The sequence below is a fragment of the Triticum aestivum genome, chromosome 4A (genome assembly GCF_018294505.1).
Source record: "Triticum aestivum cultivar Chinese Spring chromosome 4A, IWGSC CS RefSeq v2.1, whole genome shotgun sequence".
NCBI lineage: Eukaryota > Viridiplantae > Streptophyta > Magnoliopsida > Poales > Poaceae > Triticum > Triticum aestivum.
This window is the reverse complement of record NC_057803.1, coordinates 10,866,872-10,892,513: the sequence shown is the minus strand read 5'-3', so window position 1 is coordinate 10,892,513 and position 25,642 is coordinate 10,866,872. Positions and strand designations below refer to the sequence as shown.

At 46.2% G+C, this 25,642-nt stretch overlaps 1 protein-coding gene across 5 annotated transcripts; it reads right to left on the bottom strand.

Moving 5' to 3' along the window:
• Positions 1 to 2,774: 2,774 nt before the first annotated feature.
• On the bottom strand, positions 2,775 to 11,728 carry LOC123084765 (transcription factor ILI6). 5 transcript variants are annotated; one of them, XM_044506263.1, is made up of 5 exons: positions 11,447 to 11,728; positions 4,947 to 5,589; positions 4,038 to 4,149; positions 3,492 to 3,603; positions 2,775 to 3,165 (listed from the first exon to the last, which is right to left on the bottom strand). In XM_044506263.1, the coding sequence occupies exons 2-5, from the start codon at positions 5,035 to 5,037 to the stop codon at positions 3,013 to 3,015; spliced, it is 468 nt and encodes a 155-aa protein (XP_044362198.1). In that variant the 5' UTR covers positions 5,038 to 5,589; positions 11,447 to 11,728; the 3' UTR covers positions 2,775 to 3,012. The 5 variants fall into 5 exon arrangements, with proteins under 5 accessions (XP_044362198.1, XP_044362200.1, XP_044362201.1 ...); XM_044506265.1 differs by lacking the exon at positions 11,447 to 11,728 and having other exon boundaries at positions 3,492 to 3,619; positions 4,666 to 11,437; XM_044506266.1 differs by lacking the exons at positions 4,947 to 5,589; positions 11,447 to 11,728 and having other exon boundaries at positions 3,492 to 3,619; positions 4,038 to 4,656.
• Between the last annotated feature and the right edge of the window lie 13,914 nt (positions 11,729 to 25,642).

Below are 25,642 nucleotides of genomic sequence, written 5' to 3'. Positions count from 1 at the left end.
ACTTGTGATGTAATTAAACCGTCCTCCTCAACTAGCAAAGATCACTCTAGTTAGGGCATTTTGGGTACGATGAACTTTGTTATTTATGCTTATGATATGTTGCTTCTATTTTTGCCAAGTCTGTCTATTTCTGTTGCTCAACTATATATGTTGCATATTATCGACTCATGTGACGATGCAGGTACATAGATCATCGATGGCGAAGAAGTGCTACGCCACGAGTATACGACGAGTGGCCGAAGTGTCAGGCCCAGGTGTACCGGTTTCCGAGCGATAGCCAGAGAGGGTTCGATAGCAGAGCCGAAGCGGAAAGTAGTTAGTTTAGGTTCACGCTAGTGCGAGAGAGGGATATGAACCGGTGCCTCAAGAAGTACTACATTATGTATGATGAGACATGTCATGTAACTTGTATAGCTATATCGTGATTATGATGTGACGACATGATTTGTGTTGGATGATATGATGAGACTATTATGTGTATGATATGATGAGCATATTACCAGTTTATGATATGAGTAGAATACTGTATAAAATCTGTTCAAAAACATCGCAAATACATAGCAAAAAAAAGATATGTGAAAATGTAGTAGTAACACTCTTTAGCGTTAAACAGGAAAACGCTGCTGCTAAGCCACTTAGCAGTAGCGCTGGTATGGACAACGCTACTGCTAAGTAGCTATAGCAGTAGCGTGGGAAGAAACGCGCTACTGCTAAGCGTTAGTTGTAGCGTCGTATCAGTAGCGCGGTGATAGGCCTTAGACCCGCACTACTGCTAGGCTTTTCCCTAGTAGTGTCTGTATGTAGGACTGCTGCTGGTGGTAGTTGTCGGACTGGGTGGGATCCGAGTCTTCCACATGTCCGTCCTCATAGGCCCCTCCTCTTCCCTCGCCTCCATCATGGATGATGTCGAGAATCTCCTTGTCAGCGTCGTACCCTGACTCCCACGCTCTAGGCATTGCAGCTAACAGCGTGCGGGCACCCATCTGCTCTCGGCCCGCCGTCTGTGCCCGGACGAGCTGCGATGAGGAATACTTGGAGAAGAGCGGCGTGACGTTAACGTCGACGATGTAAGCACCGTATCGGTGGGGGCTCCGAGCTACTTGGCGGCGTAGTAGTACGGAGGCTTGTAAGGCTCCGGCCGCGGCGCTGTCTGTACTGTGGGCGTGCCCGTCTGGCGGCGCCCGCCATGGAAGCCAAGACCGCCTCGTCCGCCATGACCTCCACGCCCAACGCCACCACCATGCCCACCGGCGGCCAACCGCTTCTTGAGTTTTTCCTCCTTTGTGGCCTTTGCTTTGACGCGGCGAGTTTGTCGTGTCGCCGAGCTGATCTTCCGGACAAGCGTTATGCTCGGATCCTTCGGCACCTCCGTCGGCTCCATCTCCAACAGGTTCTCCAATGTCGGCGACGACGGAAGAAAGGAGAGGGTGGGAGAAAAGAGCGGGAATTCGGCAGAGAGCGGTGGGGGATGAAAGAAGAGAATGGGGAATTTTGACACGGAAACAATGTGGGATGCTTCAAAAGCGCGGGCTCCGCCTTCCTTTTGGATGAGTCGGGGAGGAGGGGGCAGAGAGCGACGTTTCGCGTGTCCGAACTCCTGCAAAGCCCCATCCCTCTGTTTGTCTTTGGTTTGCGGAAAAGAACACGTCTGGATCGTATTGGATGGCTTTTGCGGTCTGTACAGCACGGTCCGGACGGATATGGTAGGTTTGCGGGTCGATGTTCGGAGATGCCCTTAATACTCTATATCTATCGATGGATCTGCAGGAACTAAAATAAAAACTTCGACAACCAGCGTGACGTGGGAGGCTCTTGTATCTGCAGCTGCGCTTTCACTCGAATCAAAAGAAGAAGAAAAAGATACAGCTGCTCAACAAGTTCCTCTTGATACCGGTGCGACACGCGTGCCACCACGAGCTCCAGCACCGTGCGGAATCGAAGCTCGCGCTAGGCGCTCGTGTCCTGCGCACCTCGCCTGACCATGTTCCCTTTTCTATTCCTTCTCCTCTGGTCGATGCTACTCCAGGTGGAGGCGGTGGTTGCTTCGCCGAGCACAGTCGGTAGTTGCCGAGAAGTGGCCGGCGGAACTGGGAGTTTCATAGGATACCGCTCCTAGCTCCTACTAGTACCTAGCTTAGCCAGGATTGACTCGCGGGAACGAGCAAGTAGTGGAACCGGTGCTGTGCTAGGCATGGGACGACGCCGGAAGCGCGGACGACAGCAGAATCCTGTAGGCTCCCATTGAAAATGATATCGACATATTATTATAGGAATGGATCCCCCCTCCCGTCCCACCCACTACTGTGGTTTATCGTGTCATTCAAAAGGTTATCGCGTCCGTCTGCGGTCAATCGACAGGTTCATTCACACGGCCAGTGTCACTTTAAATCTACCGTAGTTTTTTGACCGAGCGTCAACTGTCACTGCTCATGTCTCCTAGATGCATCATTGCCTTCAGGAAGCAGACGTTGCCATATCAGTCATCAGGCCGGGCTAACGACCTGTGCTTGGATTCGTTAGCGCGGAACTGTCGGTTGCGAAGTCCTGATAATTGCAGCTGCGAGATCTGGAAAGCAAGGGAGAGCGAGAGGAATCTACCCTCATCAGCGACCACCACGCTGCTGCCCAGAAGAGGACAGCTCCCATGAACCCTCTTGTGCCAAAAGAGGCAGCAAGCAACGCTTCCGAGTGTCTTTTTTTTCCAAGCATAGCAACACTTCGAGTTGGCGCTGCGAAGCAGCACATCACACAGAAACGACACGCGAGAGCACAACTTGCACCAACCACGGGCGGGGTTTGATTTAACGATTTGATTTAAGTACACACACAAAAAAGATGGGCCTGATTAAGACGATGATGACACGACGACAGCGCACACACGCGGATTAAGTAGGTAACCTGCAACTCCGGTACTAATTAAAGATCGCTCCCTAGGCTACAAACGCTCAAATTCAGGCTTGTGCGCTCAGCAAGACAGCGACGAGGCGCCTGCGCACTGCATGGGAGCCGGCTCTACATCAGCAAGCTGCGGATGATGGCCGCTTGCGCGCTGCTCATGTCCGAGGTCGCCAGCAGCTCCGACAGCCTCTCGCTCAGGTCGTCCACCTCCCGGTGCAAGCTCCTGATGTAGGTGCACGTCTCCTGCAGCACCCTTGAAGATGGCACCTGGATTTGGGGAACCAAAGGGAAATTAACGGGTCTGCTGTCAGGTCAAGATCATTATAATGTTAATGATAGCTAATGCAGAAAGTTGAAGCGTCGGAAGAGCATGCAATTGTAGGATTGTCGAAGACATAGCTGATTAGTTCATCATCTACTAGGCTTTATAATATACCCAAGGAATTGAACGGTAAGCAATAGGTCGTAACTACAACAAAGCAGTGGCCAATTTCTTTGTGTGTGAAGAAGAAGAAGAAGAGTCTAACCATAATTTCTAGAGCTACCATTTGCTGCATATAAAGAGAGAATGCCAATGATGAATGATTACGTACTCTATCATTGCCCCGGAGACGCGCCTCGGGAAGGAGGTCCTGCAACTTGGAGACAAGGTCGCTGATTTGCTCGTCAGTGATCCTCGACGAGCCGGACTGCCTTGACCTTGACCTACGGCTCGACATCACTGCAAATGTGAGTGATCGGATGTACTTAGGAATTGGATGCTTGGCAGAGAGAGCCCAAGACAGTGAGGGTTTATGGTTGGAGTGAGACAAGTTTGAGAGACAGAAGTGGTGGCAGACAGGGACGGAGAGGAACTAAGAAGAAGTGGTGTTGGAAGAGAGGGAAGACAAGTTGTGCATGGGAGAAAGAAATGAGTGGCTACTAGGGTGTTAAATAGTGGCAGCTGCAAACCGAGAAACCCAAAGGGCAGGCAAGAGGAAGTGAGCTTCTTCTGATCTACACAGTGCTCAGCCCAGTACAAGACCCTGACCTATAGGGACAAAACCAAACTATGGTCCAAATGGCAGTCACATGCAGGAAGTATTAAACTGAAAGCGGAACTGCCAAGAGAGAGACAGAGAGAGGGAGAGAGACCATACTGAGGAGCTTGTGCGAGTCTCATGCTACTCGTGCATCGCCGCTGCAAGTGGGAGGAAGCTTTGAACAACAGGAGATGAAGTGCTGGTGGGAGAGACGACTTGGAGGCCAGTACTGTCAGAAGGAGAAACACATGCCATGTTACTTGAACTGCCAAAATATGTGTGGGTTTATTGTTCTTGCCCCCACATTATGTACTCAATATTTGTATGAAATAAGAACAGTGGCTCTACAGTTACTGGTAGATGGCTTTGTTTGCGGCTCTATTTGGACATGTCTAGGGTTCAGTGTACACCCGTGCATGAAGCACAAATCTCTTGTCTCCGCAAACACTAGGTCCCCGAGGAACAGTGATACCGGGTGAATTCCAGTCACTACTCACTACTCCATAGATGCGCAAGTGCCTCCTAGACAATGTAATTATGGTGACATTTTTGTACAGTTTCCTAATTCCTATCTACATATCTATCCTGTCAGATCAGAAATTTTAGCAATCTCAGCTTTGCTCCTTATGAAAATCTGCTCTTGCATCGTAACTTATAAAAATATAGCTAATACCATGCACAACTGCTGAAACATGAGTGCATGAACCAAACCGATCAGTTAATAGATATTTCCGGCACTGAATACCTCACAGTGTATCAGATTCAGCAGTGTCATGATGCTGACTGGTCTCTTCGATCATTTGGCACCCACGGCCCATGTCTTGCGGCGCCTGATAATCAATACATGTATGGGGCACATTGACAAGTGTTATTACACCCACACATTATCAGGCGGAATCAAGGCCAATACTGTGGGTTCATGTATCAGATCGGTGCACTGTTTCAAGTACAGAAATGGAGTGAAACAAAGGAATGAGCTGGTTGCAGATAAATTCATACTTGCAATTTCGTGAAATGATTACTCACTGAAACACTTTGGTTCCCCTACTTCAGTCATTCTCATTCTTGTTCTGTTGCTCAAGTTGACCTTGTATAAAATGATGTAGCCAAGCTTCATAAAAGTATGACAGCGAAAATGATCGACAAGTTAGTTAGAAACACTGAAAGTACCGGAAAAAAACCAATGTTTTGGTATATGCAATAGAGTATGCATGTACTAATGCTGAGGATCTAAAACAAAACAATAATGCCTTCTGCAAATTTGAGATTTCCAATATATTAAGCATGACCAATTAGCATATCTGAATCATGTATGCCCTTTCAGCTCCCAACAAACTCTCGGGAATGTATCAATACATGTAGGCTTACACAGTTTGCAACATAGTTTTACTTGATGACTGTATTATGGGAAAAACACTCCCATGTATCAGCCACAACATTTAGCTCTGTAAGGAACAAGAGTAGATGCATTGGACTATATATGGCACCAAATATGTTTGCAAAATGCACCCCTACATACAGATCATAGTAGAATGAATCTGCCCTTCCAGGAAAAGAGTTGCTGGACAACTCAGAAGAATCATTGGGAATTTGACCAGTCAATGCAACGAGCCAGGCAGTACAGCAAGTATAGTGCAACTGCCAGCTTTATTCTTCAGTGACCTGACACCTGAGCTAGTAGGACACATATTAGCCCTTCGTACCCTCTAGAAGCTTAAGAGACAGTATTAAGATGTGAACATGACAGCAAAACCTCAAAATGTAAGCATGTGGGTAATTGCATTTTGGCCCAAATTTCTACTCACAAAGTAAATCCCAGTTGCAAAGTCTCAGCTTTCGCAAACTAGTGGCTAGTTTAACTATCAACATAGTAAAACATCATAGCGGAACATATAAAGTTTCCAGGCAGCTCAATATAATTGATCATTTCAATCCTTAGATTATAAGCAGGTACTCCCTCCAATGCAATATGCCACAATTTGCCCATCAGCAATGATAATGCACGCCATTTAAGAGCTCAAGAGATCTAGCATACTAGTGTGAAACTTAATAATAGCAGAAACACATCTTGTATTGTAAGATAATTTGGTAATGACGAACTAATGACATCGGACATGCACGAGCTGGTTAATAAAGATCCTATTAGCCTGATAACGATCTGATTAGCCAGCCAGTCACAGCATATACATGCACTAAAAGTTCTCTTTGTCTCAGGAATATTCAATTCACAAGATCCACTGGCAGTAGTACAATAATGCTGGATCATTAGGTGCTGCTGCTCTGAGCGTAACTACCATCATACAGCTTGCCTAGAATACCAATTGCAGGGTAAGCTACTCCCAAATGACCATTTTACACATAAGTACGATGAGAAAACAATATAAAATATCAAATCTCCAATCAGAACCAGCTAGTTGGTGATGATCCGGGCGTATCTTGATGGCAGCATGTCTCACGGGGCACATGTAGCTGGATCCAATTAGTAGAAAACGCCTACAGGTTATCACGTGGACATGGTATTGTTTATGAAGAAACCCCTTGGCCCCAGCCCTCCACCCAAGGTCACACACTCCAGTGAGATCAATCTCTTGTTTAAGTCTGCACTTGACCAATTAAGAAAACAAAGAGTACTGCTTATGTACTATACAATAGGCCAAGTAGGCCTGCCTGCTAAACAGATGCTAGGAATCACATGCATTATCTTATCGTATTGCGCTACATTAACAGACCCTCACATGCCTTACATACTTTAGATCTGTCACCTTGTTCGTGCGTAAACTTTGAAAAGAGATATGTGAATCATGAGGTCCAGGTAAATTTTGTAAAGAAGATCAGCACGGACAATGATGAAGCCTCATGGTCTGATACTGAAAAGATCCTCAAAAGGCAGGTCCTGCTCAGTTACGATAAGAATATGCAAGATGCAAATATTGGCCACCAAAATTGGTCTTTCCTCAACATTGGAATGATTTGAGCATCAGCTGGATAATCTTTTGACCACCGACCTCCGCACAACATGATGGTGTCGTACTGGTCAGCAAGACTTTACATGTATCACAGTTAGTTTACATTATCACCTTGTTGCCACAACAAGCAAATAACTCTTCACTAGACAAAAGAACAAGTGAATTCCAGAACAGAGTGATAATGTAGTGACATCCTGAATGAAGATAAATCATACTGACGAATGTGCCTAGAGGTGTAGACAGGCAAAACAAACAATAAATTACCAAGGTTGATTTTGTAAGGCAAGAAGCTTCCACTCACTATATGACTAACATGGTTCTTAATGAAATGACAGGTACCACTCTGACACAAGAGAGGGAATCATATGATCTGGAGATACTGAAGGTCAGCTGTATTCAGTTCAACACTCCTGCAAGATGACTGGCTATTTCTAGGAAATCTAAGACCTACTTGCTAATAAATATTAAAACTAAGGTTCTGACAGCACTCTCAGTGCCCAACAACCGAAAGGATACAATATAACTAGTTTTCAGTTAACAAGGAAAAGAATCCAGATCTTGCTGCAGAACCCCAACATGCTCATCATTGAAAGCTAGATTATACTAGGGTGGGCGGTTGGTAAACAGGAAATTAAAATAAATATTCTAAGCTAAAGCTACAATCAGTGCACATCTACTAGTTCAGGTACCATCGGCTAAATTTATACCCTGGTATTGAGTTTCAGGTGAAAGTCATTCAGAACTGGACAAAAATGAAAATAGTTGAAATCCGCCAAAAGGCACCTAAGAACGCACTGACACTACGAAGCTGAAAAATCATGTGCTAGTAATGGCTGCAGAACACGAAATACAGTGTGTAGGTTACCCAAAGTGATTATGCCGGTCTGGGGAGGCATTTTCGGGAATAGTGTTCGCAAAAGGAAGTGTGCAAGTGCACACGTCGACGCCGAAAGGTTCAACTCCCTTAGTTCCATCTTCCATGCATATCATAGCCACCATATATTCATGCCTAAACTTTGGTCCATGTGTATCTGTTTTAGCCAAATAAACTACTGCGAGTTGAACACTATGGAAATAAGGTAGTGCTTCGTCTGGGGAGCAGCAATTTTAGTTAAAACAATAAAGAGAATCACGATCGCCTAATGGAGGTACTAATTTTCTGATCGTAGAATTTTGTCTCCGGGCGATTGGGTAGCCAGTTCTAGCTCAGGATGGTTTCCATGATAGTAATAGTCTCGTAGATACAAGTTGATTGACCACATAAACTCCTAGCACTGAATATTTTTTTCGACTGACCCTAGCACTGAATATTCCGTACGGTTCTTCCATTCATTGTTGAAAATACCATCTGAATTTCCCAAATGTTAGTTTCTCCAACGACATGAGCATAAACTCAAATATCCAAACTAGGATGGACCAGATAAAATTAAGCGTGCAAAAGTGCATGTTGTTCTTGATAAAAACAAGCGTGCAAAAATGCATGTACCGGGGGGGGGGGGGGGTGTCCAGAAATCGCACTCTTTCCAACCACATTACAATTTTTAGAGGAAAACGATAAACAATGAAGTATGCACCTGTGCTGACACCACATATGTTAATATTATTTTGTTGTTTTGCCAAGGTTTACGTATTAGGCAAGGGGGGCCATAAATAATTGGAGCCACGACTCTCATCCGTTTAAGTTTATTTTTGCTAGGTAAATAGATTACATCATAACTCACACACACAGAAGGGTTCATACTTAATACTTGGTAAAAGTTCTTCTCCAGAAGCAGTAAGAAAATTGCATCTGCGATCAATATGCAAACATCTTTGAAGTATTTGGTTACAATTTCCGGTTCTGATGCGATCAGTATACATATTTTACATGCTAAAATACTTAATCAGTAAATATGTGTGTATCCTTCAATAATTTATTACTCAATCTAGTAAACATGATTATAGGCTTATAGCTACTGGGTTGATGCAACAAAATTTCTAAAAAAAAACAGCAAAATATAGCTAGACTAGAAAATCTATTTGGTTTCATGTTTATCAAGAGGTCCAAGATTGAGAATTCTAGTTCAACAGGTGAATCTATATTCAAGAATCGTTTTCACCAAGCCATGCATTTCAGTTTACTAACACATATTTAGTTATGGATCAGAGATGTGAAAATTGTTGGTTCCAGAGAACGGGTGATAGTTACATTTGGGTGATTTATCAAGTACAAAAGTTGTTTAGACGGATACTGTAACCATGGCATTGGTAGTCCCAAATATTGTTTTGTGAGTGGTAGTACAGGCTGAATAGAGTAGAAGAGAATGAAAATTCGTTGAGATAATTGCAGCCTATGTGTAGCGTAATGTCTGTCTGCACACAAACAAGCTCCCTTTTACACAAAACCTACCACATATTCAGATTCAAAACCAGAGAAGCTTGATTCTCAATGATTGGATAACTAGTAAATGAACCTTTACGTTTGTTTACAAGAAATGATCTATACTGCTGGTTCAACAGCATCGTTAAATGTAACCTATACTGCAGGTTACTGGAGGTTTCAGTAGCTGAATCGACTTATGTAGTAGCTACTTACTGAAGGTCATGGGAGGTTCCAGATCAGTAGCTAAATTTACCAATGTAATAGCTTCTTAGTTAACATAGAGATAAAAGCACGAGCCCAGAATCTAGACTCTAGAGCAACATAGTTAAATCTTTCCATGGTTAAAACACATAGCACTTGCAGAACTAGAATTCACACAGTAATGTTAGTAACAAAGAAACTAGGCCGTCTGAATATATCATCAAGTTTTTGCTTCCTACTCTGTCACTCTGTCGCATCTCTCAAACAAAGGTAGGTAGTCTGAATATATCATTTAGTCTTCGCTTCCTACTATATATCATAATGCCCTGTATCTCATTAAAGGTGCATCAAAACATGATTCCCTAACGAACAAAAAGGCGGATCATATACAAATGAACTCATAGAAGACGGAAGCCTTTTTGGAGTTGGACCAAGCAATGATTTGCAAACATCGATTAAGATCAAACTGGCCCTGCAATTGACATATCAAATTTCTTGACTGCTTTGTTCGTGTGGACACACCCAGAGTTTGGAAGGGGCACTTGGTCCATCCATACCAAGGAAGACCTTTCCGATTTCCTAGCATGGCCCTGCAGTTTACTAATGCATTTTTAGTTATGGATCATAGATGTGAAAATTGTTGGTTCCAGAAAATGGGGGATAGTTACATTCGAGTAATTTAACAAGTACAGAAGTGTTGTTTAGAGGGATACTGTAGCCATGGCATTGGTAGTCCCAAATGTTGTTTTGTGAGTGGGTAAAATTTGTTGAGACATAATTGCAGCATAATGTATGTCTGCATGCAAACAAGCTCCCCTTTACACGAAACCTACCACATATTCATATTCAAAATCAGAGAAGCTTGATTCTCAATGATTGGATAACTAGTAAATGAACCTTTACATTTGTTTACAAGAAAGAAGTTCCCTGAACCCGTGATCTAAACCGCAGGTTCAACAGCACTGTTAAATGCAATCTATAGTGCAGGTCAGTGGAGGTTTCAGTAGCTGAATCTACCCACGTGGTAGCTTCCTACTGCAGGTCAGGGAGGTTCCAAATCAGTAGCTAAACCTACCAATCTAATAGCTTCTTAAGTAATATTCAGCTAAATGTACCAGCCCAACATCTAGACTCTAGAGCAACATAGTTAAATCTTTCCATGGTTAAAACACATAGCACTTGCAGAACCAGAATTCACACGGTAAGGTTAGTAATAAAGAAACTATACGGTCTCATTTAGTTTTTGTTTCCTACTCTGTCACTCCACATCATCCCTCAATAAAGGTAGGTAGTCTGAATATATCGATTAGTCTCCGCTTCGTACTATATATCATTCTGGCCCGTATCTCACTAAAAGTGCATCAACACATGATTCCCTAGCGAACAAAAAGGTATTTGATATACAAATGCACTAATACAACATGAAAGCCTTTTTGAAGTTGGATCAAGCAATCATTCGCAAACACCAATTAAGATCAAACTGGCCCTGCAATTTTATTTTATTTTATTTTGTTTCCTGAATCCTTTGTTTGTGTGGACACACCCAGAGTTTGTAAAAGGGCACTTGATCCGTTCGATTAGCAAGGAAGACCTTTCTGATTTCCGAGGATGGACATCTCACTGTTCGTACTGAACTTTTATCAGTTTGAATATATGAAGCGGTCTGGGGGCTCCATTCCTTTCTGTATTATTAATAGCACATGCCATGATCAACATCCTGATAATTAGGGTGTCTCTACCAACATAGGCCATTAATGCAACCACCTAAGCACCTAGGCATGGAATTATCCAAGCGCAGCAACAGCATTTCGAGGAAATGGTAACCGCAGCATAATTATCAGCATTGACTATTTGATGATAGCGAGCACAGGCGTAGCTCTAGCGAGCGAAACACAAAAGTAAGCTAAATCCTAGGCGGCAAAATATATCTTACCACCGTAATAAAAGCAGGGCACCGATTTATAAGAACACCAGATTGCGCGAAGGGGGGAACTTACAGCGAAACCCTAGCGGGAGATGGCGACATTTTGGGGGAGATGGCGGCGGGAGGTCGCGCCATTGGATAGGACCGAGACAGAACGCCACTCGCGGCAGAGGGGCAGAGAGACAAGCGAAGAGAGGGAGCGGAACTGCGGAGGCGATCTGGGCGCGGCGGCACCAACGCCCCTCCGCCGAGACGAAGCCAGGGGTGGGGAGCGTGCCGGCTTCAACTGGGCTAAACTGGGCTGAATTCCTTAGCTCGATGGGCCGGTAAGGTGCTTTGTGACGGCCGTTAAGGTTCAGTTTAAAGGCAAATTAAAGATGGGCCTTTAATCGGCGAAATGGGCAACCCATAGCATTATAGCTCGTAGGCGCGGCCCGGTCGCGTGTGTGCGTGAGGGAGCTTGGGCTGACGGATTCTCTTTTTTTTTTTTGAGGGGGGCTGACGGATTCAACGCAGCCCATCGCGGCACGCGGCTGGCGCCGGAGACCGCAGCCGCGTGGGACGCGAACGCGACCAGGCAAGAGCCACGCCCCAACCACCCACCCACCCACCCAACCGCCGTCGCACCACACGGGGTACGTACGTGCGTGCGTGCGTCCCCATCCCTCCAACGGACGGACGGAGACGGCGGCGGGCGTGCAGCCACGGCCGTGCGCGCAGGCAGCGAAAAGCGCCAGCAGATGAATCCCGATCGTTTTCGTCGTGAACCCAGCGCCGGCAGTCCCTCTCCCTGTCCAGCCCAGTTGGGCGCCAGCCCGGCCACATGACCAGGCGCCAACGCCATCCAGCGACCTCGTCACGCCTCGTGTGCGCTGCGTGCGTACTCCACGTCAGAACACGCACAATGACTCAGACGGGTCGAGCTACCGTCCAAGACGGCGTCGGTGTGGCCGTGCCAGTACTCTCTCTGTATCATCATCAGCTGCTGCCAGGCGAGGAGCGCAGCTGCAGGCGGGCCGAAGCAAACAGACAGCAGAGTGGTAGTGGCGGTACACGCGCCTTTATTGCCGGTCCACGGGCTCGCGCTCACACATCTCCGCTACGTTTGTTTCCAGGACCACACCCCGGCCATGGGCCATGGGCATGCTAGCCCATCAAGATTCAGGGAGGAGCGACCAACCCCATTGAATCCGTCTGCCCAGCCGTTGCATTTCCTCCGATCTGCGAGCCAGAGGAGAGGACGCACGCACGCATGCACATGAGAGCCGAGGGTTTCAGAGCCAGCCACGCCCCTGCCCGCATCAGCGGATCAGCATCGCAGGGCGTACCGCGCAACCCTACCCGCTCTGCCCGTCCGTGTCGATCTTCGCCGGGGCCCGGCCCGGGGGAGAACAGCAAGGGCGGTGTGGTGGGTGGTACCGCGGTGGTGGTGGTGGTGGTAGCAGTACAGGTAGTTTTCCTGAAGAGAGGCAGAGTCCACGTACTACTACCACTCGTATCGTACTGCATGAATTATTCTGCGTTGGCGAGCGGATGGATCGATCTGGGTGGGGCGGGGTGGGGTGGGTTCGGTACGACGTCCCCATCGGCGGTGAGGTGACGACAGGACGATTGGATTGACCGGCTCGAGCCATCGGCATGGGAAGACAAACCTAACCGAACCCAACCAAACGCGTCGGCGTCGCCGGCCGCCGTATCGACCGCTCCGATCGCGTGTGCTGGCCGTGTGGGCGCGGCGGCGGGCGGGCGGGGGCGGACCACATCAACGGAATGGACACCCACGCGACGGTTGGATGGATATCGACACCTGGACCAACCGCGCCGGCACATCAGTCACCGCGCCTCTACGTACGTGCGTGCGCGTATACGGCGACGGATTGGACAGGGGTGGGCCGCGGTGGGAGGAAAAAAGGTCACGCGGCGGCGGCGGCGGCGGCCGGCGCGACGCCAACGTACACGACCAGAGTTTTCTAGCTAGGCTGGTGGGAAGCGGCGCCTCCGGACTGGCCTGGCCCATTATCATTTCCTCGCCAGCCACTTTTGATACGTAGTACAAAAAAGTGTCAGTGTCGTTTTTTCTTCTTCTAAATTTTTTTACGGCATTTTCTTCTTCTATCTGTCACGATCGACCCCGCCGTGCACACCGGCGGCCCGCTGGAGCGTTGCGTCGGTGAAGGCCGACGACGATCTCGATCGACAAACGGCCGTCTTTGAAAAATGAATGGTTGGGGCCTGTTCGTGGCTGATCGGTTCACCAAAGGGAAAGTAAAACAGATTTTATATATCTACTCCACACTCCACACAGTACTATAGTACTCCACACAGGAGTAGTACGTAGTACCGGCCTGAGATGCATTGAATAATTTTAGGTCAAGGGTGGCTTCAAACAGAAGGCAAGGGCAAGGAAGGTAGCTAAGCTAAACTCCCCCGAAAAGCCAGCCTATGGATCGAGCGAATCGTACTAGTAGTACCACTCCTACTCCCTTGGCGTGGTGGTGTTCACCAGTCTTGCACGGATCGCTCAATGAAAAGCAAGCCCTCCCCTTCCCTTGAAGTGACATTTAATCCGAGCCTCTGCCCTGCCAGCAAACGCAAACGCAAACGCAAACGCAAGAAGAAGCCGCCACCGCGTGCACGCATGAGCATGAGCATGCAGCGCAATGAAATCATTGGGCCCGCTCGCTGCCGCCAGGTGTGGTGGAAGGATAGCGAGATCAGGTGGGCCTTGAACATGCTTGCGTAGAAAGAAAATATCACGTCGCATCGCATCGCACACATAGCCGGGCGGTTAGTTAGGCGTACATACATGTGAGCTCCTCAAGCCAAATAAGTCGCTTTATTAGAGAGAGAGAGAGGGTGGGTGGTCACAGGCGCACAGCTCACGCCACACCACCGAGGCCGATCTACCCATCGTACGTGCACGTGCCGCCGTCCATGGGGCCGCTCGCCTCTCTCACCCTGCAGCGCCTCCGTTCCCACTTCTTCTGCCTCTACCTAGCGAGGCCTTGTCGCCACTCGCAGCGCGTACGCACGCACGCACAGCCCTATAGCGCTACAGTCTTTTTCTTTGGCTTTGAACCCAGCCCAGCCCAACCTACTCGCGTACCATTCTCCTACCTATATAGCTAGAAAACTACAGTAGTGCCATATTGGTAGCCGTAGCTGTGGTACTGGCCGGGGCCGGCTGCATATACAAATACGAGTAGTATATTTATCCCGTGTCAAAATCAGGCGCCCACGTTGGAATCGTTTGTTTGTTTTTCGAACGCCGTCGGAATCGTTCGTTTGTTCTGTAGCAGGGTCAAATAGAAGACGAACGGAGTTTGGTCGTGACACGGCTCTATCTCTTGACACTGTGGGTTGATTCCACGGTGCCGCAATTTTCTACGCATTGACACGGCCGGGGAGGAAATGAAATCATATTCCTCCGTTGATTCTTCCGTGGTAAGCGACCGGCGGATATATGCTGCGTGCATTTGTGCCTCTTTTATTAATTCCTTTTCCCCTCAGGCTCTCTTTCTTTCGTTCGTTCTTTCTTTTCCCCCGATTCCACCATCGAGAAAGTTTGGGCTTTAAGAATTTATTCCCCGGCCATTGGTGGGTTAAGTTGTCATCACCCGCCCCAATTTGCTAAAGTATGCAGTGGTATAGTTGGGGAGGGAATTTTTAGGCCGGGAGCCTCAAAGGAGGAACGGAAAGGGGGGAAACGGGGATAAAAAAAGATTAAAGCGTTTGTTGCACTTGGTGGTGTCATGCTACTAGATGGGAGAGGGCACTTCTTTTTAGGGCAGATCCCTTAATCCCACGCATTGACAGGGGTAATCAACCCAGTGGGCACTACTAACGGAGATCATAACCCCAGTGACCAAGGGATCTGCCCTCAAAAAGAATTCCAATTGGTTGTGTAGTACAGTACATCGTTGAGGTTGCAACATTTGTCGCTCATCCGGTAAATCGACTGCACGCTATAGTGTTTTGATTCACCGGGACCCCATGTAAACAACATACTCTAACTAGCTAGGTGTGGCGCGCCTGCTAATTATGGACGCCGAGCAGGCAGACTGCAACGCACATCACATTGATCTCCAAAAGCTACGTCTCGTCAAGATTAAAAAAGATTGTAAGTAGTAACAAGGTTGCTCCACTAGTGGTGCAAATAAAGTTGTATGTGCGATAGCTTATACGCCTTCTCATGTGTTTTTTAGCTTTTTCCTTGTTAGAAGGACCTCTGGTGACTTCCATTTCCAAGTAGTCTTTCCCCCCTTTTTTATAATTACATCAATTTCTAATTTTAGGCTTTCATCATATAGCGTACAACTACAACTGGTGTTCAAGGAATTAAGCATGGTATGTTTATATGCTAAACTGTCATATGCTACTTATCAGGATCAAGCGTCGGCTCATACATATATACTACTTATCATTGACGGTGCGCGTTGCAGCGCCCGTCTATTTATAAAATGAAAATATAGGAATATTAATAAATATATCAGGACAAAAAACATATTGAATTTCTATAAATATAACCTACTCTTAGGTTACAGGTGCCAAGATAAAATTTAATGACGGCTCTACAAGCTAATTTTTTTTGTTAACTGGGATCATTAGTACGCCGAATGCATGCAAGAAAGGGATGAGAAGAAAGTAGCCGATTGTCATTATGACTACATGCATGCAGGTATTAAATAAACCGTCAGTACTAGTACAAGAAAATATCATTAATTTTTTGCTTTGATTACCGTTGGTAGCCTTGTATATATGCAAAATGTATTTTTCATAATGGCCTTGTATAAGAAAATGGATATACATATTCAGTAAAACAAGGTTCATGGATATACATTGACTTGGTATAACATACACAACAATGTACACATGGAAAATACAACAAATCGGTACTATCAAGGGAAGACATAGATAAGCAATAGATAGCGTACATGGTGCATTAATGAAACTTCACATGCCTCTATGAAAGGGCCGCCATGTTGAGAACAAAGGAGAACTAGGATGATCTGTCCCCCCCCCCCTCCCCCCCCCCCCCCCCTCCAATTTTTTTGTGCTGAATTAGAGCCTAATGTTAGCATATAAAACTCATATTCAAAGACATAAGCTTTAGGATTCTGTGTCTGGTTCATAAACAAAACACTTCCTACTCTACATTCCATGACAAAAGGAAGGTCGATTTCCCACATTTTATATCCACACAAATTTTGAAATAAAATATTCTTACACCACCAAAACTATATTTAGGGATTGATATATGAGATTGTATCATGTTTTTTTTCCTATCGAATCAAATTGAATCATCGACTCGTGGGTAAGAGGGCACCCTCCTCTTTTGTGTTTGTAGACATTGACAAGGTACATGTTGTTGGGGAACGTAGTAATTTCAAAAAAATTCCTACGCACATGCAAGATCATGGTGATGCACAACAACGAGAGGGGAGAGTGTCGTCTACGTACCCTCGTAGACCGTAAGCAGAAGCATTATGACAACGCGGTTGATGTAGTCGTACGTCTTCACGGTCGACCGATCCTCAGTACCGAACGTACGTCACCTCCGCGTTCAACACACGTTCAGCTTGGTGACATCCCGCGAACTCACGATCCAGTAGAGCTTTCGGGAAGAGCTTCGTCAGCATGACGGCGTGGTGACGGTGTTGATGAAGCTACCGACGCAGTGCTTCGCCTAAGCACCGGTACGATATGACCGAGGTGGATTATGGTGGAGGGGGGCACCGCACACGGCTAAAAGATCAATGATCAATTGTTGTGCCTCTAAGGGGTGCCCCCTCCCCGTATATAAAGGAGTGGAGGAGGGGAAGGGGGTCGGCCTCCTATGGCGCGCCCCATGAGGAGTCCTACTCCCACCGGGAGTAGGACTCCCCCTTCCAAGTAGGAGTAGGAGTAGGAGAGGAAGGGAGAGAAGAAGAGAAGGATAGGGGGCCCGCCCCCCTCCTTGTCCAATCCGGACTAGAGGGGGAGGGGGCACGCGGCTGCCCTGGCCGCCCCTCCTCTTTTCCCACTAAGGCCCATTAGGCCCAATATACTCCCCGAGGGGTTCCGGTAACCCCCAGGTACTCCGGTATATGTCCGAAACCTCCTGAAACACTTCCGGTGTCCGAACATAGTTGTCCAATATATCGATCTTTACGTCTCGACCATTTTGAGACTCCTCATCATGTCCGTGATCATATCTGGGACTCCGAACTACCTTCAGTACATCAAAACAAAAAAACTCATAATACCGATCGTCACAGAACTTTAAGTGTGCGGACCCTATGGGTTTGAGAACTATGTAGACATGACTGAGACACGTCTCCGGTCAATAACCAATAGCGAAACCTGGATGCTCATATTGGTTCCTACATATTCTACGAAGATCTTTATCAGTCAAACCGCATAACAACATACGGTGTTCCCTTTGTCATCGGTATGTTACTTGCCCGAGATTTGATCGTCGGTATCTCAATACCTAGTTCAATCTCGTTACCGGCAAGTCTCTTTACTAGTTCCATAATGCATCATCCCGTAACTAACTCATTAGTCACATTGCTTGCAAGGCTTATAGTGATGTGCATTACCGAGAGGGCCTAGAGATACCTCTCCGACAATCGGAGTGACAATCCTATTCTCGATCTATGCCAACTCAACGAACACCATCGGAGACACCTGTATGGCACCTTTATAATCACCCAGTTACGTTGTGATGTTTGGTAGCACACAAAGTGTTCTTCCGGTAATTGGGAGTTGCATAATCTCATAGTCATAGGAATATGTATAAGTTATGAAGAAAGCAATAGCAATAAACTAAACGATCAAGTGCTAAGCTAACGGAATGGGTCATGTCAATCACATCATTCTCCTAATGATGTGATCCCGTTGATCAAATGAAAACTCATGGCTATGGCTAGGAAACTCAACCATCTTTGATCACCGAGCTAGTCAAGTAGAGGCATACTAGTGACACTATGTTTGTCTATGTATTCAGACATGTATTATGTTTCCGGTTAATACAATTCTAGCATGAATAATAAACATTCATCATGATATGAGGAAACAAATAATAACTTTATTATTGCCTCTAGGGCATATTTCCTTTAGTCTCCCACTTGCACTAGAGTCAATAATCTAGATTACATAGTAATGATTCTAACACCCATGGAGTCTTGGTGCTGATCATGTTTTTCTCGTGGAAGAGGCTTAGTCAACGGGTCTACAACATTCAGATCCGTATGTATCTTGCAAATCTCTATGTCTCCCACATGGACTTAATCCCAGATGAAATTGAAGCATCTCTTGATGTGCTTGGTTCTTTTGTGAAATCTGGATTCCTTTGCCAAGGCAATTGCACCAGTATTGTCACAAAAGATTTTCATTGACCCGATGCACTAGGTATGACACCTATATCGGATATGAACTCCTTCATCCAGACTCCTCCATTTGCTGCTTCCGAAGTAGCTATGTACTCCGCTTCATTCATAGATCCCGCCATGATGCTTTGTTTACAACTGCTCCAACTAACAGCCCCACCGTTCAATATAAATACGTATCCGGTTTGCGATTTAGAATCGTTCGGATCAGTGTCAAATCTTGCATCAACGTAACCATTTACGATGAGCTCTTTGCCACCTCCATAAACGAGAAACAAATCCTTAGTCCTTTTCAGGTATTTCAGGATGTTCTTGACCATTGTCCAGTGATCCACTCCTGGATCACTTTAGTACCTCCCTGCTAAACTAATAGCAAGGCACACATCAGGTCTGGTACACAGCATTGCATACATTATAGAGCCTATGGCTGAAGCATAGGGAACACTTCTCATTTTCTCTCTATCTTCTGCAGTGGTCGGGCATTGAGTCTTACTCAACTTCACACCTTGTAACACAGGCAAGAACCCTTTCTTTGCTTGATCCATTTTGAACTTCTTCAAAACTTTATCAAGGTATGTGCTTTGTGAAAGTCCAATTAAGCGTCTTGATCTATCTCTATAGATCTTGATGCCCAATATATAAGCAACTTCTCTGAGGTCTTTCATTGAAAACTCTTATTAAAGTATCCTTTGATGCTATCCAGAAATTCTATATCATTTCCAATCAATAAAATGCCATCCACATATAATATTAGAAATGCTACAGAGCTCCCACTCACTTTCTTGTAAATACAGGCTTCTACCAAAGTCTGTATAAAACCATATGCTTTGATCACACTATCAAAACGTTTATTCCAACTCCGAGAGGCTTGCGCCAGTCCATAAATGGATTGATGGAGCTTGCACACTTGTTCGCACCCTTTGGATCGACAAAACCTTCAGGTTGCATCATATACAACTCTTCTTTCAGAAAACCATTCATGAATGCAGTTTTGACATCCATTTGCCAAATTTCATAATCATAAAATGCGGCAATTGCTAACATGATTCAAACAGACTTAAGCATCGCTACGGGTGAGAAAGTCTCATCGTAGTCAACCCCTTGAACTTGTCGAAAACCTTTCGCAACAAGTCGAGCTTTGTAGACAGTAACATTACCGCCAGCGTCAGTCTTCTTCTTGAAGATCCATTTATTCTCGATGGCTTGCCGATCATTGGGCAAGTCAACCAAAGTCCACACTTTGTTCTCATACATGGATCCCATCTCAGATTTCATGGCCTCAAGCCATTTTGCGAAATCTGGGCTCACAATCACTTCTTCATAGTTTGTAGGTTCATCATGGTCAAGTAACATGACTTCCAGAACAGGATTGGCATACCACTCTGGTGTAGATCTTACTCTGGTTGACCTACGAGGTTCGGTAGTAACTTGATATGAAGTTTCATGATCATCATCATTAGCTTCATCGCTAATTGGTGTAGGTGTCACAGGAACGGGTTTCTGTGATGAACTACTTTCCAATAAGGGAGCAGGTATAGTTACCTCATCAAGTTCTACTTTCCTCCTACTCACTTCTTTCGAGAGAAACTCCTTCTCTAGAAAGGATCCATTCTTAGCAACAAATGTCCTGCCTTCGGATCTATGATAGAAGGTGTACCCAATAGTTTCTTTTGGGTATCCTATGAAGACACATTTCTCCGATTTGGGTTCGAGCTTATCAGGTTGAAGCTTTTTCACATAACCATCGCAGCCCCAAACTTTAAGAAACGACAACTTTGGTTTCTTGCCAAACCATAGTTCATAAGGCGTCGTCTCAACGGATTTCGATGGTGCCCTATTTAACGTGAATGCAACCATCTCTAAAGCATAACCCCAAAACGATAGCGATAAATCAGTAAGAGACATCATAGATCGCACCATATCTAAAAAAGTACGTTTACGACATTCGGACACACCATACGCTGTGGTGTTTCGGGTGGCGTGAGTTGCGAAACTATTCCGCATTGTTTCAAATGTAGACCAAACTTGTAACTCAAATATTCTCCTCCACGATCAGATCGTAGAAACTTTATTTTTCTTGTTATGATGATTTTCCACTTCACCATGAAATTCTTTGAACTTTTCAAATGTTTTAGACTTATGTTTCATTAAGTAGATATACCCATATCTGCTCAAATCATCTGTGAAGGTGAGAAAATAACGATACCCTCCGCGAGCCTCGATATTCATTGGACCACATACATCAGTATGTATGATTTCCAATAAATCTGTTGCTCGCTCCATTGTTCCGGAGAACAGCGTTTTAGTCATCTTGCCCATGAGGCATGGTTCGCAAGTACCAAGTGATTCATAATCAAGTGATTCCAGAAGTCCATCTGTATGGAGTTTCTTCATGCGCTTTACACCAATATGACCTAAACAGCAGTGCCACAAATAAGTTGCACTATCATTATCAACTCTGCATCTTTTGGCTTCAACATTATGAATATGTGTATTGCTACTATCGAGATTTAACACAATAGACCACTCTTCAAGGGTGCATGACCATAAAAGATATTACTCACATAAATAGAACAACCATTATTCTCAGATTTAAATGAATAACCGTCTCGCATCAAACAAGATCCAAATATAATGTTCATGCTTAATGCTGGCACCAAATAACAATTATTCAGGTCTAAAATTAATCCCAAAGGTAGATGTAGAGGTAGCGTACCGACGACGATCACATCGACTTTGGAAACATTTCCCACGCGCATCGTCACCTCGTCCTTAACCAATCTTCGCTCAATCGGTAGTCCCTGTTTCGAGTTGCAAATATTAGCAACAGAACCAGTATCAAATACCCAGGTGCTACTGCGAGCTCTAGTAAGGTACACATCAATAACATGTATATCACATATACCTTTGTTCACCTTGCCATCCTTCTTGTCCTCCAAATACTTGGGGCAGTTCCGCTTCCAGTGACCAGTCTGTTTGCAGTAGAAGCACTCAGTCTCAGGCTTAGGTCCAGACTTGGGTTTCTTCTCCTGAGCAGCAACTTGTTTGACATTCTTTTTGAAGTTCCCCTTCTTCTTCTTCCCTTTACCCTTTTTCTTGAAACTGGTGGTCTTGTTGACCATCAACACTTGATGCTCCTTCTTGATTTCTACTTCTGCAGCCTTTAGCATTGCGAAGAGCTCGGGAATTGTCTTATCCATCCCTTGCATATTATAGTTCATCACGAAGCTCTTGTAGCTTGGTGGCAGTGATTGAAGAACTCTGTCAATGACACTATCAACAGGAAGATTAACTCCCAGTTGAGTCAAGTGGTTATGGTACCCAGACATTCTGAGTATATGTTCACTGACATAACTATTCTCCTCCATCTTGCAGCTGTAGAACTTATTGGAGACTTCATATCTCTCAATCCGGGCATTTTCTTGAAATATTAACTTCAACTCCTGGAACATCTCATATGCTCCATGACGTTCAAAACGCCGTTGAAGTCCCGGTTCTAAGCCGTAAAGTATGGCACACTGAACTATCGAGTAGTCATCAGCTTTGCTCTGCTAGACGTTCTTAACGTCATCAACAACATCTGCAGCAGGCCTGGCACCCAGCGGTGCTTCTAGGACGTAATTCTTTCATGCAGCAATGAGGATAATCCTCAAGTTACGGACCCATTCCGTGTAATTGCTACCATCATCTTTCAACTTTGCTTTCTCAAGGAACGCATTAAAATTTAACGGAACAACAGCACGGGCCATCTATCTACAACAACATAGACAAGCAAAAATACTACCAGGTACTAAGTTCATGATAAATTTAAGTTCAATTAATCATATTACTTAAGAACTCCCACTTAGATAGATATCCCTCTAATTATCTAAGTGATTATGTGATCCAAATCAACTAAACCATAACTGATCATCATGTGAAATGGAGTAGTTTTCAATGGTGAACATCACTATGTTGATCATATCTACTATATGATTCACGCTCGACCTTTCGGTCTCAGTGTTCCGAGGCCATATCTGCATATGCTAGGCTCGTCAAGTTTAACCTGAGTATTTTGCGTGTGCAAAACTGGCTTGCACCCGTTGTATAAGAACGTTGAGCTTATCACACCCGATCATCACGTGGTGTCTCGGCACGACGATCTTTTGCAATGGTGCATACTCAGGGAGAACACTTGTACCTTGAAATTTTAGTGAGAGATCATCTTATAATGCTATCGTCAATTAAAGCAGAATAAGATGCATAAAGGATAAACATCACATGCAATCAATATAAGTGATATGATATGGCCATCATCGTATTGTGCCTTTGATCTCCATCTCCAAAGCATTGTCATGATCACTGTCGGTGTCAAAACCGGCGGATCTCGGGTAGGGGGTCCTGAACTTTGCGTCTAGGCCGGATGGTAACAGGAGGCAAGGGACACAAAGTTTTACCCAGGTTCGGGCCCTCTTGATGGAGGTAAAACCCTACGTCCTACTTGATTAATATTGATGATATGGGTAGTACAAGAGTAGATCTACCACGAGATCGGAGAGGCTAAACCCTAGAAGCTAGCCTATGGTATGATTGTTGTTCTGTATGTTGTCCTACAGACTAAAACCCTCCAGTTTATATAGACACCGGAGAGGGTTAGGGTTACACAAAGTTGGTTACAATGGTAGGAGATCTACATATCCATATCGCCAAGCTTGCCTTCAACGCCAAGGAAAGTCCGTCCCGGACACGGGACGAAGGCTTCAATCTTGTATCTTCATAGTCTAGGAGTTCGGCTGAAGGTATAGTCCGGCCATCCGGACACCCCCTAATCCAGGACTCCCTTAGCAGCCCCTGAACCAGGCTTCAATGACGACGAGTCCGGCGCGCAGATTTTCTTTGGCATTGCAAGGAGGGTTCCTCCTCCAAGTACTTCATAGAAGATTTTGAACACAAAGAATAGTGTCCGGCTCTGCAAAATAAATTTCCACATATTGCCATAGAGAGAATAATGTTCACACCAATCTAATCTGCTGACGTATTCCGTAGCATGACAACACCATGGCCAAGCCTTCATTCGAATCATTTTATTATCCCACCTCACCGTGTCATGCGAGGCGGTTTCCTTGGCACGTCTTGTTAAAGCAGAGATCGTATCCCCTTATTCCGGGATTCTCATCAATACGGGCATGGGTAACCCAACTGCGCCATTGATTACGTCGCTTGGAGATAAGCGAGTTTTACCAGGTTGGTGGGGACACGTAGTTGCGTCCACCCATATAAGGGGATAAGGATCCACCTTTTCACCTATGCCTTCTTCCTCCTTCGCCTATCCATTTTCGCGCACTCGAGCTCTAGCGCCCTAGTCCGCACTCCCCACCTCAACCTTCTCTAGCCATGTCCGGAGCGGGAGGCAAGTGGATGGTCTCCTCCGTCACGGAGGGACACATCAAAAAACTGAGGAAGGCCGGATACTTGTCTAACGACATCACGTACTGGCTTCCCGAAGAGGGGCAGCTCCTCCCCATCCCAAGGCCCCATGAGAGGGTAGTGTTCCTTCCCCACTTCCTCCGTGGACTGGGCTTTCCTATCCACCCATTCGTTCGGGGACTCATATTCTACTACGGCCTGGATTTCCATGATCTGGCCCCGAACTTCATCCTCAATATATCGACGTTTATCGTCGTGTGCGAGGCTTTGCTCCGCATCCGCCCCCATTTCGGCCTATGGCTTAAGACTTTCAATGTCAAGCTGAAGGTGGTGCACGGCAACTAGGCGGAGTGCGGAGGCGCCATGGTGGGCAAGATGCCCAACATCTTATGACTCGAGGGCTCCTTTGTGGAGACCCTGAAGGGGTGGCAATCGGGGTGGTTTTACATCACAGAGCCGCGCGACCCTGAGTGGGTCGCAGCCCCCGAGTTCTGGTCCGGACCCCCAACGCAGCTCACGTCCTGGAAAGAGACGAGCCTGTCATGGGGCAGCAAAGGAGAGGTGACTGGACTGCAAACATGCATCCAAACCCTGGTGAACAAGCATCTCAAGCTTGTCAACGTAGTCCAGGTTATGCTCATCCGCCGGATCCTCCCGTGTCAACAACAGGCCTTCAATCTGTGGGAGTTCAACCCGGCGCAGCACCGAACTCTGAGCAGGCTCTTTGACACGACGCACGAAGATGCCTGGAAGGTGCTTTTCAAGGGCGCCGAGGCTCCCGCATCCGCTACCGAGGATCGCGGATTCAGCGTGCAGCGTCACGCTAGCACGGTAAGTTGTTTGTACCTTTTACAGGGTATTAGTTTTTCATAGTTTAACTCTATGCGGGATCTAAGCTCCCTTACCTTTGACAGGATTGGCAGGCGAAGTCCGGACAGCTCGACTGTCCGGCTCCTTTGCCCGAAGACCCAGCCGATGCCCGCTTGGCGAAGCTGCTGGTTCCGGCACCCTATGTGGTGCCGGAGAAGAAGGCCACGAAGAAGGCCGCGTGGACTCGAAAAAGTGCCCGGCGCCAGGAGGTGTCGGGTTCATCATCTGACAGCTCCAAGGGGCATTCCTCCCGTGAAGACGAGGAGGAGGAAGAAGAGACCTCTCCCCCTCCCGCGGGGGGAGAGAAGAAAAGGAAGGCTGCCCTCACCGGGGAGGCCAAAGGGTCCAAGAAGGGGAAAACCCTTCCTCCGGACTACTCCACCAACGCCGACGACGGCGGAGAGGAGTGGCCGCTCAGGGCCAAGCCCCTGGCGAAATCGTAAGTATCCGGATACCAGAGTAATTCATAATATTCCTTTATTGCACAGCTTTCCCTTATGTCGAATATGATTATGCGGCCCACCCAAAGACCGGCTCGACGCGTCGTCGAGCGGTTCACTGGACTCGTCGGATGTGAATTCGCTTCCGATGGCTACCTCCCCCCGCCCTACGGACGACGCCGA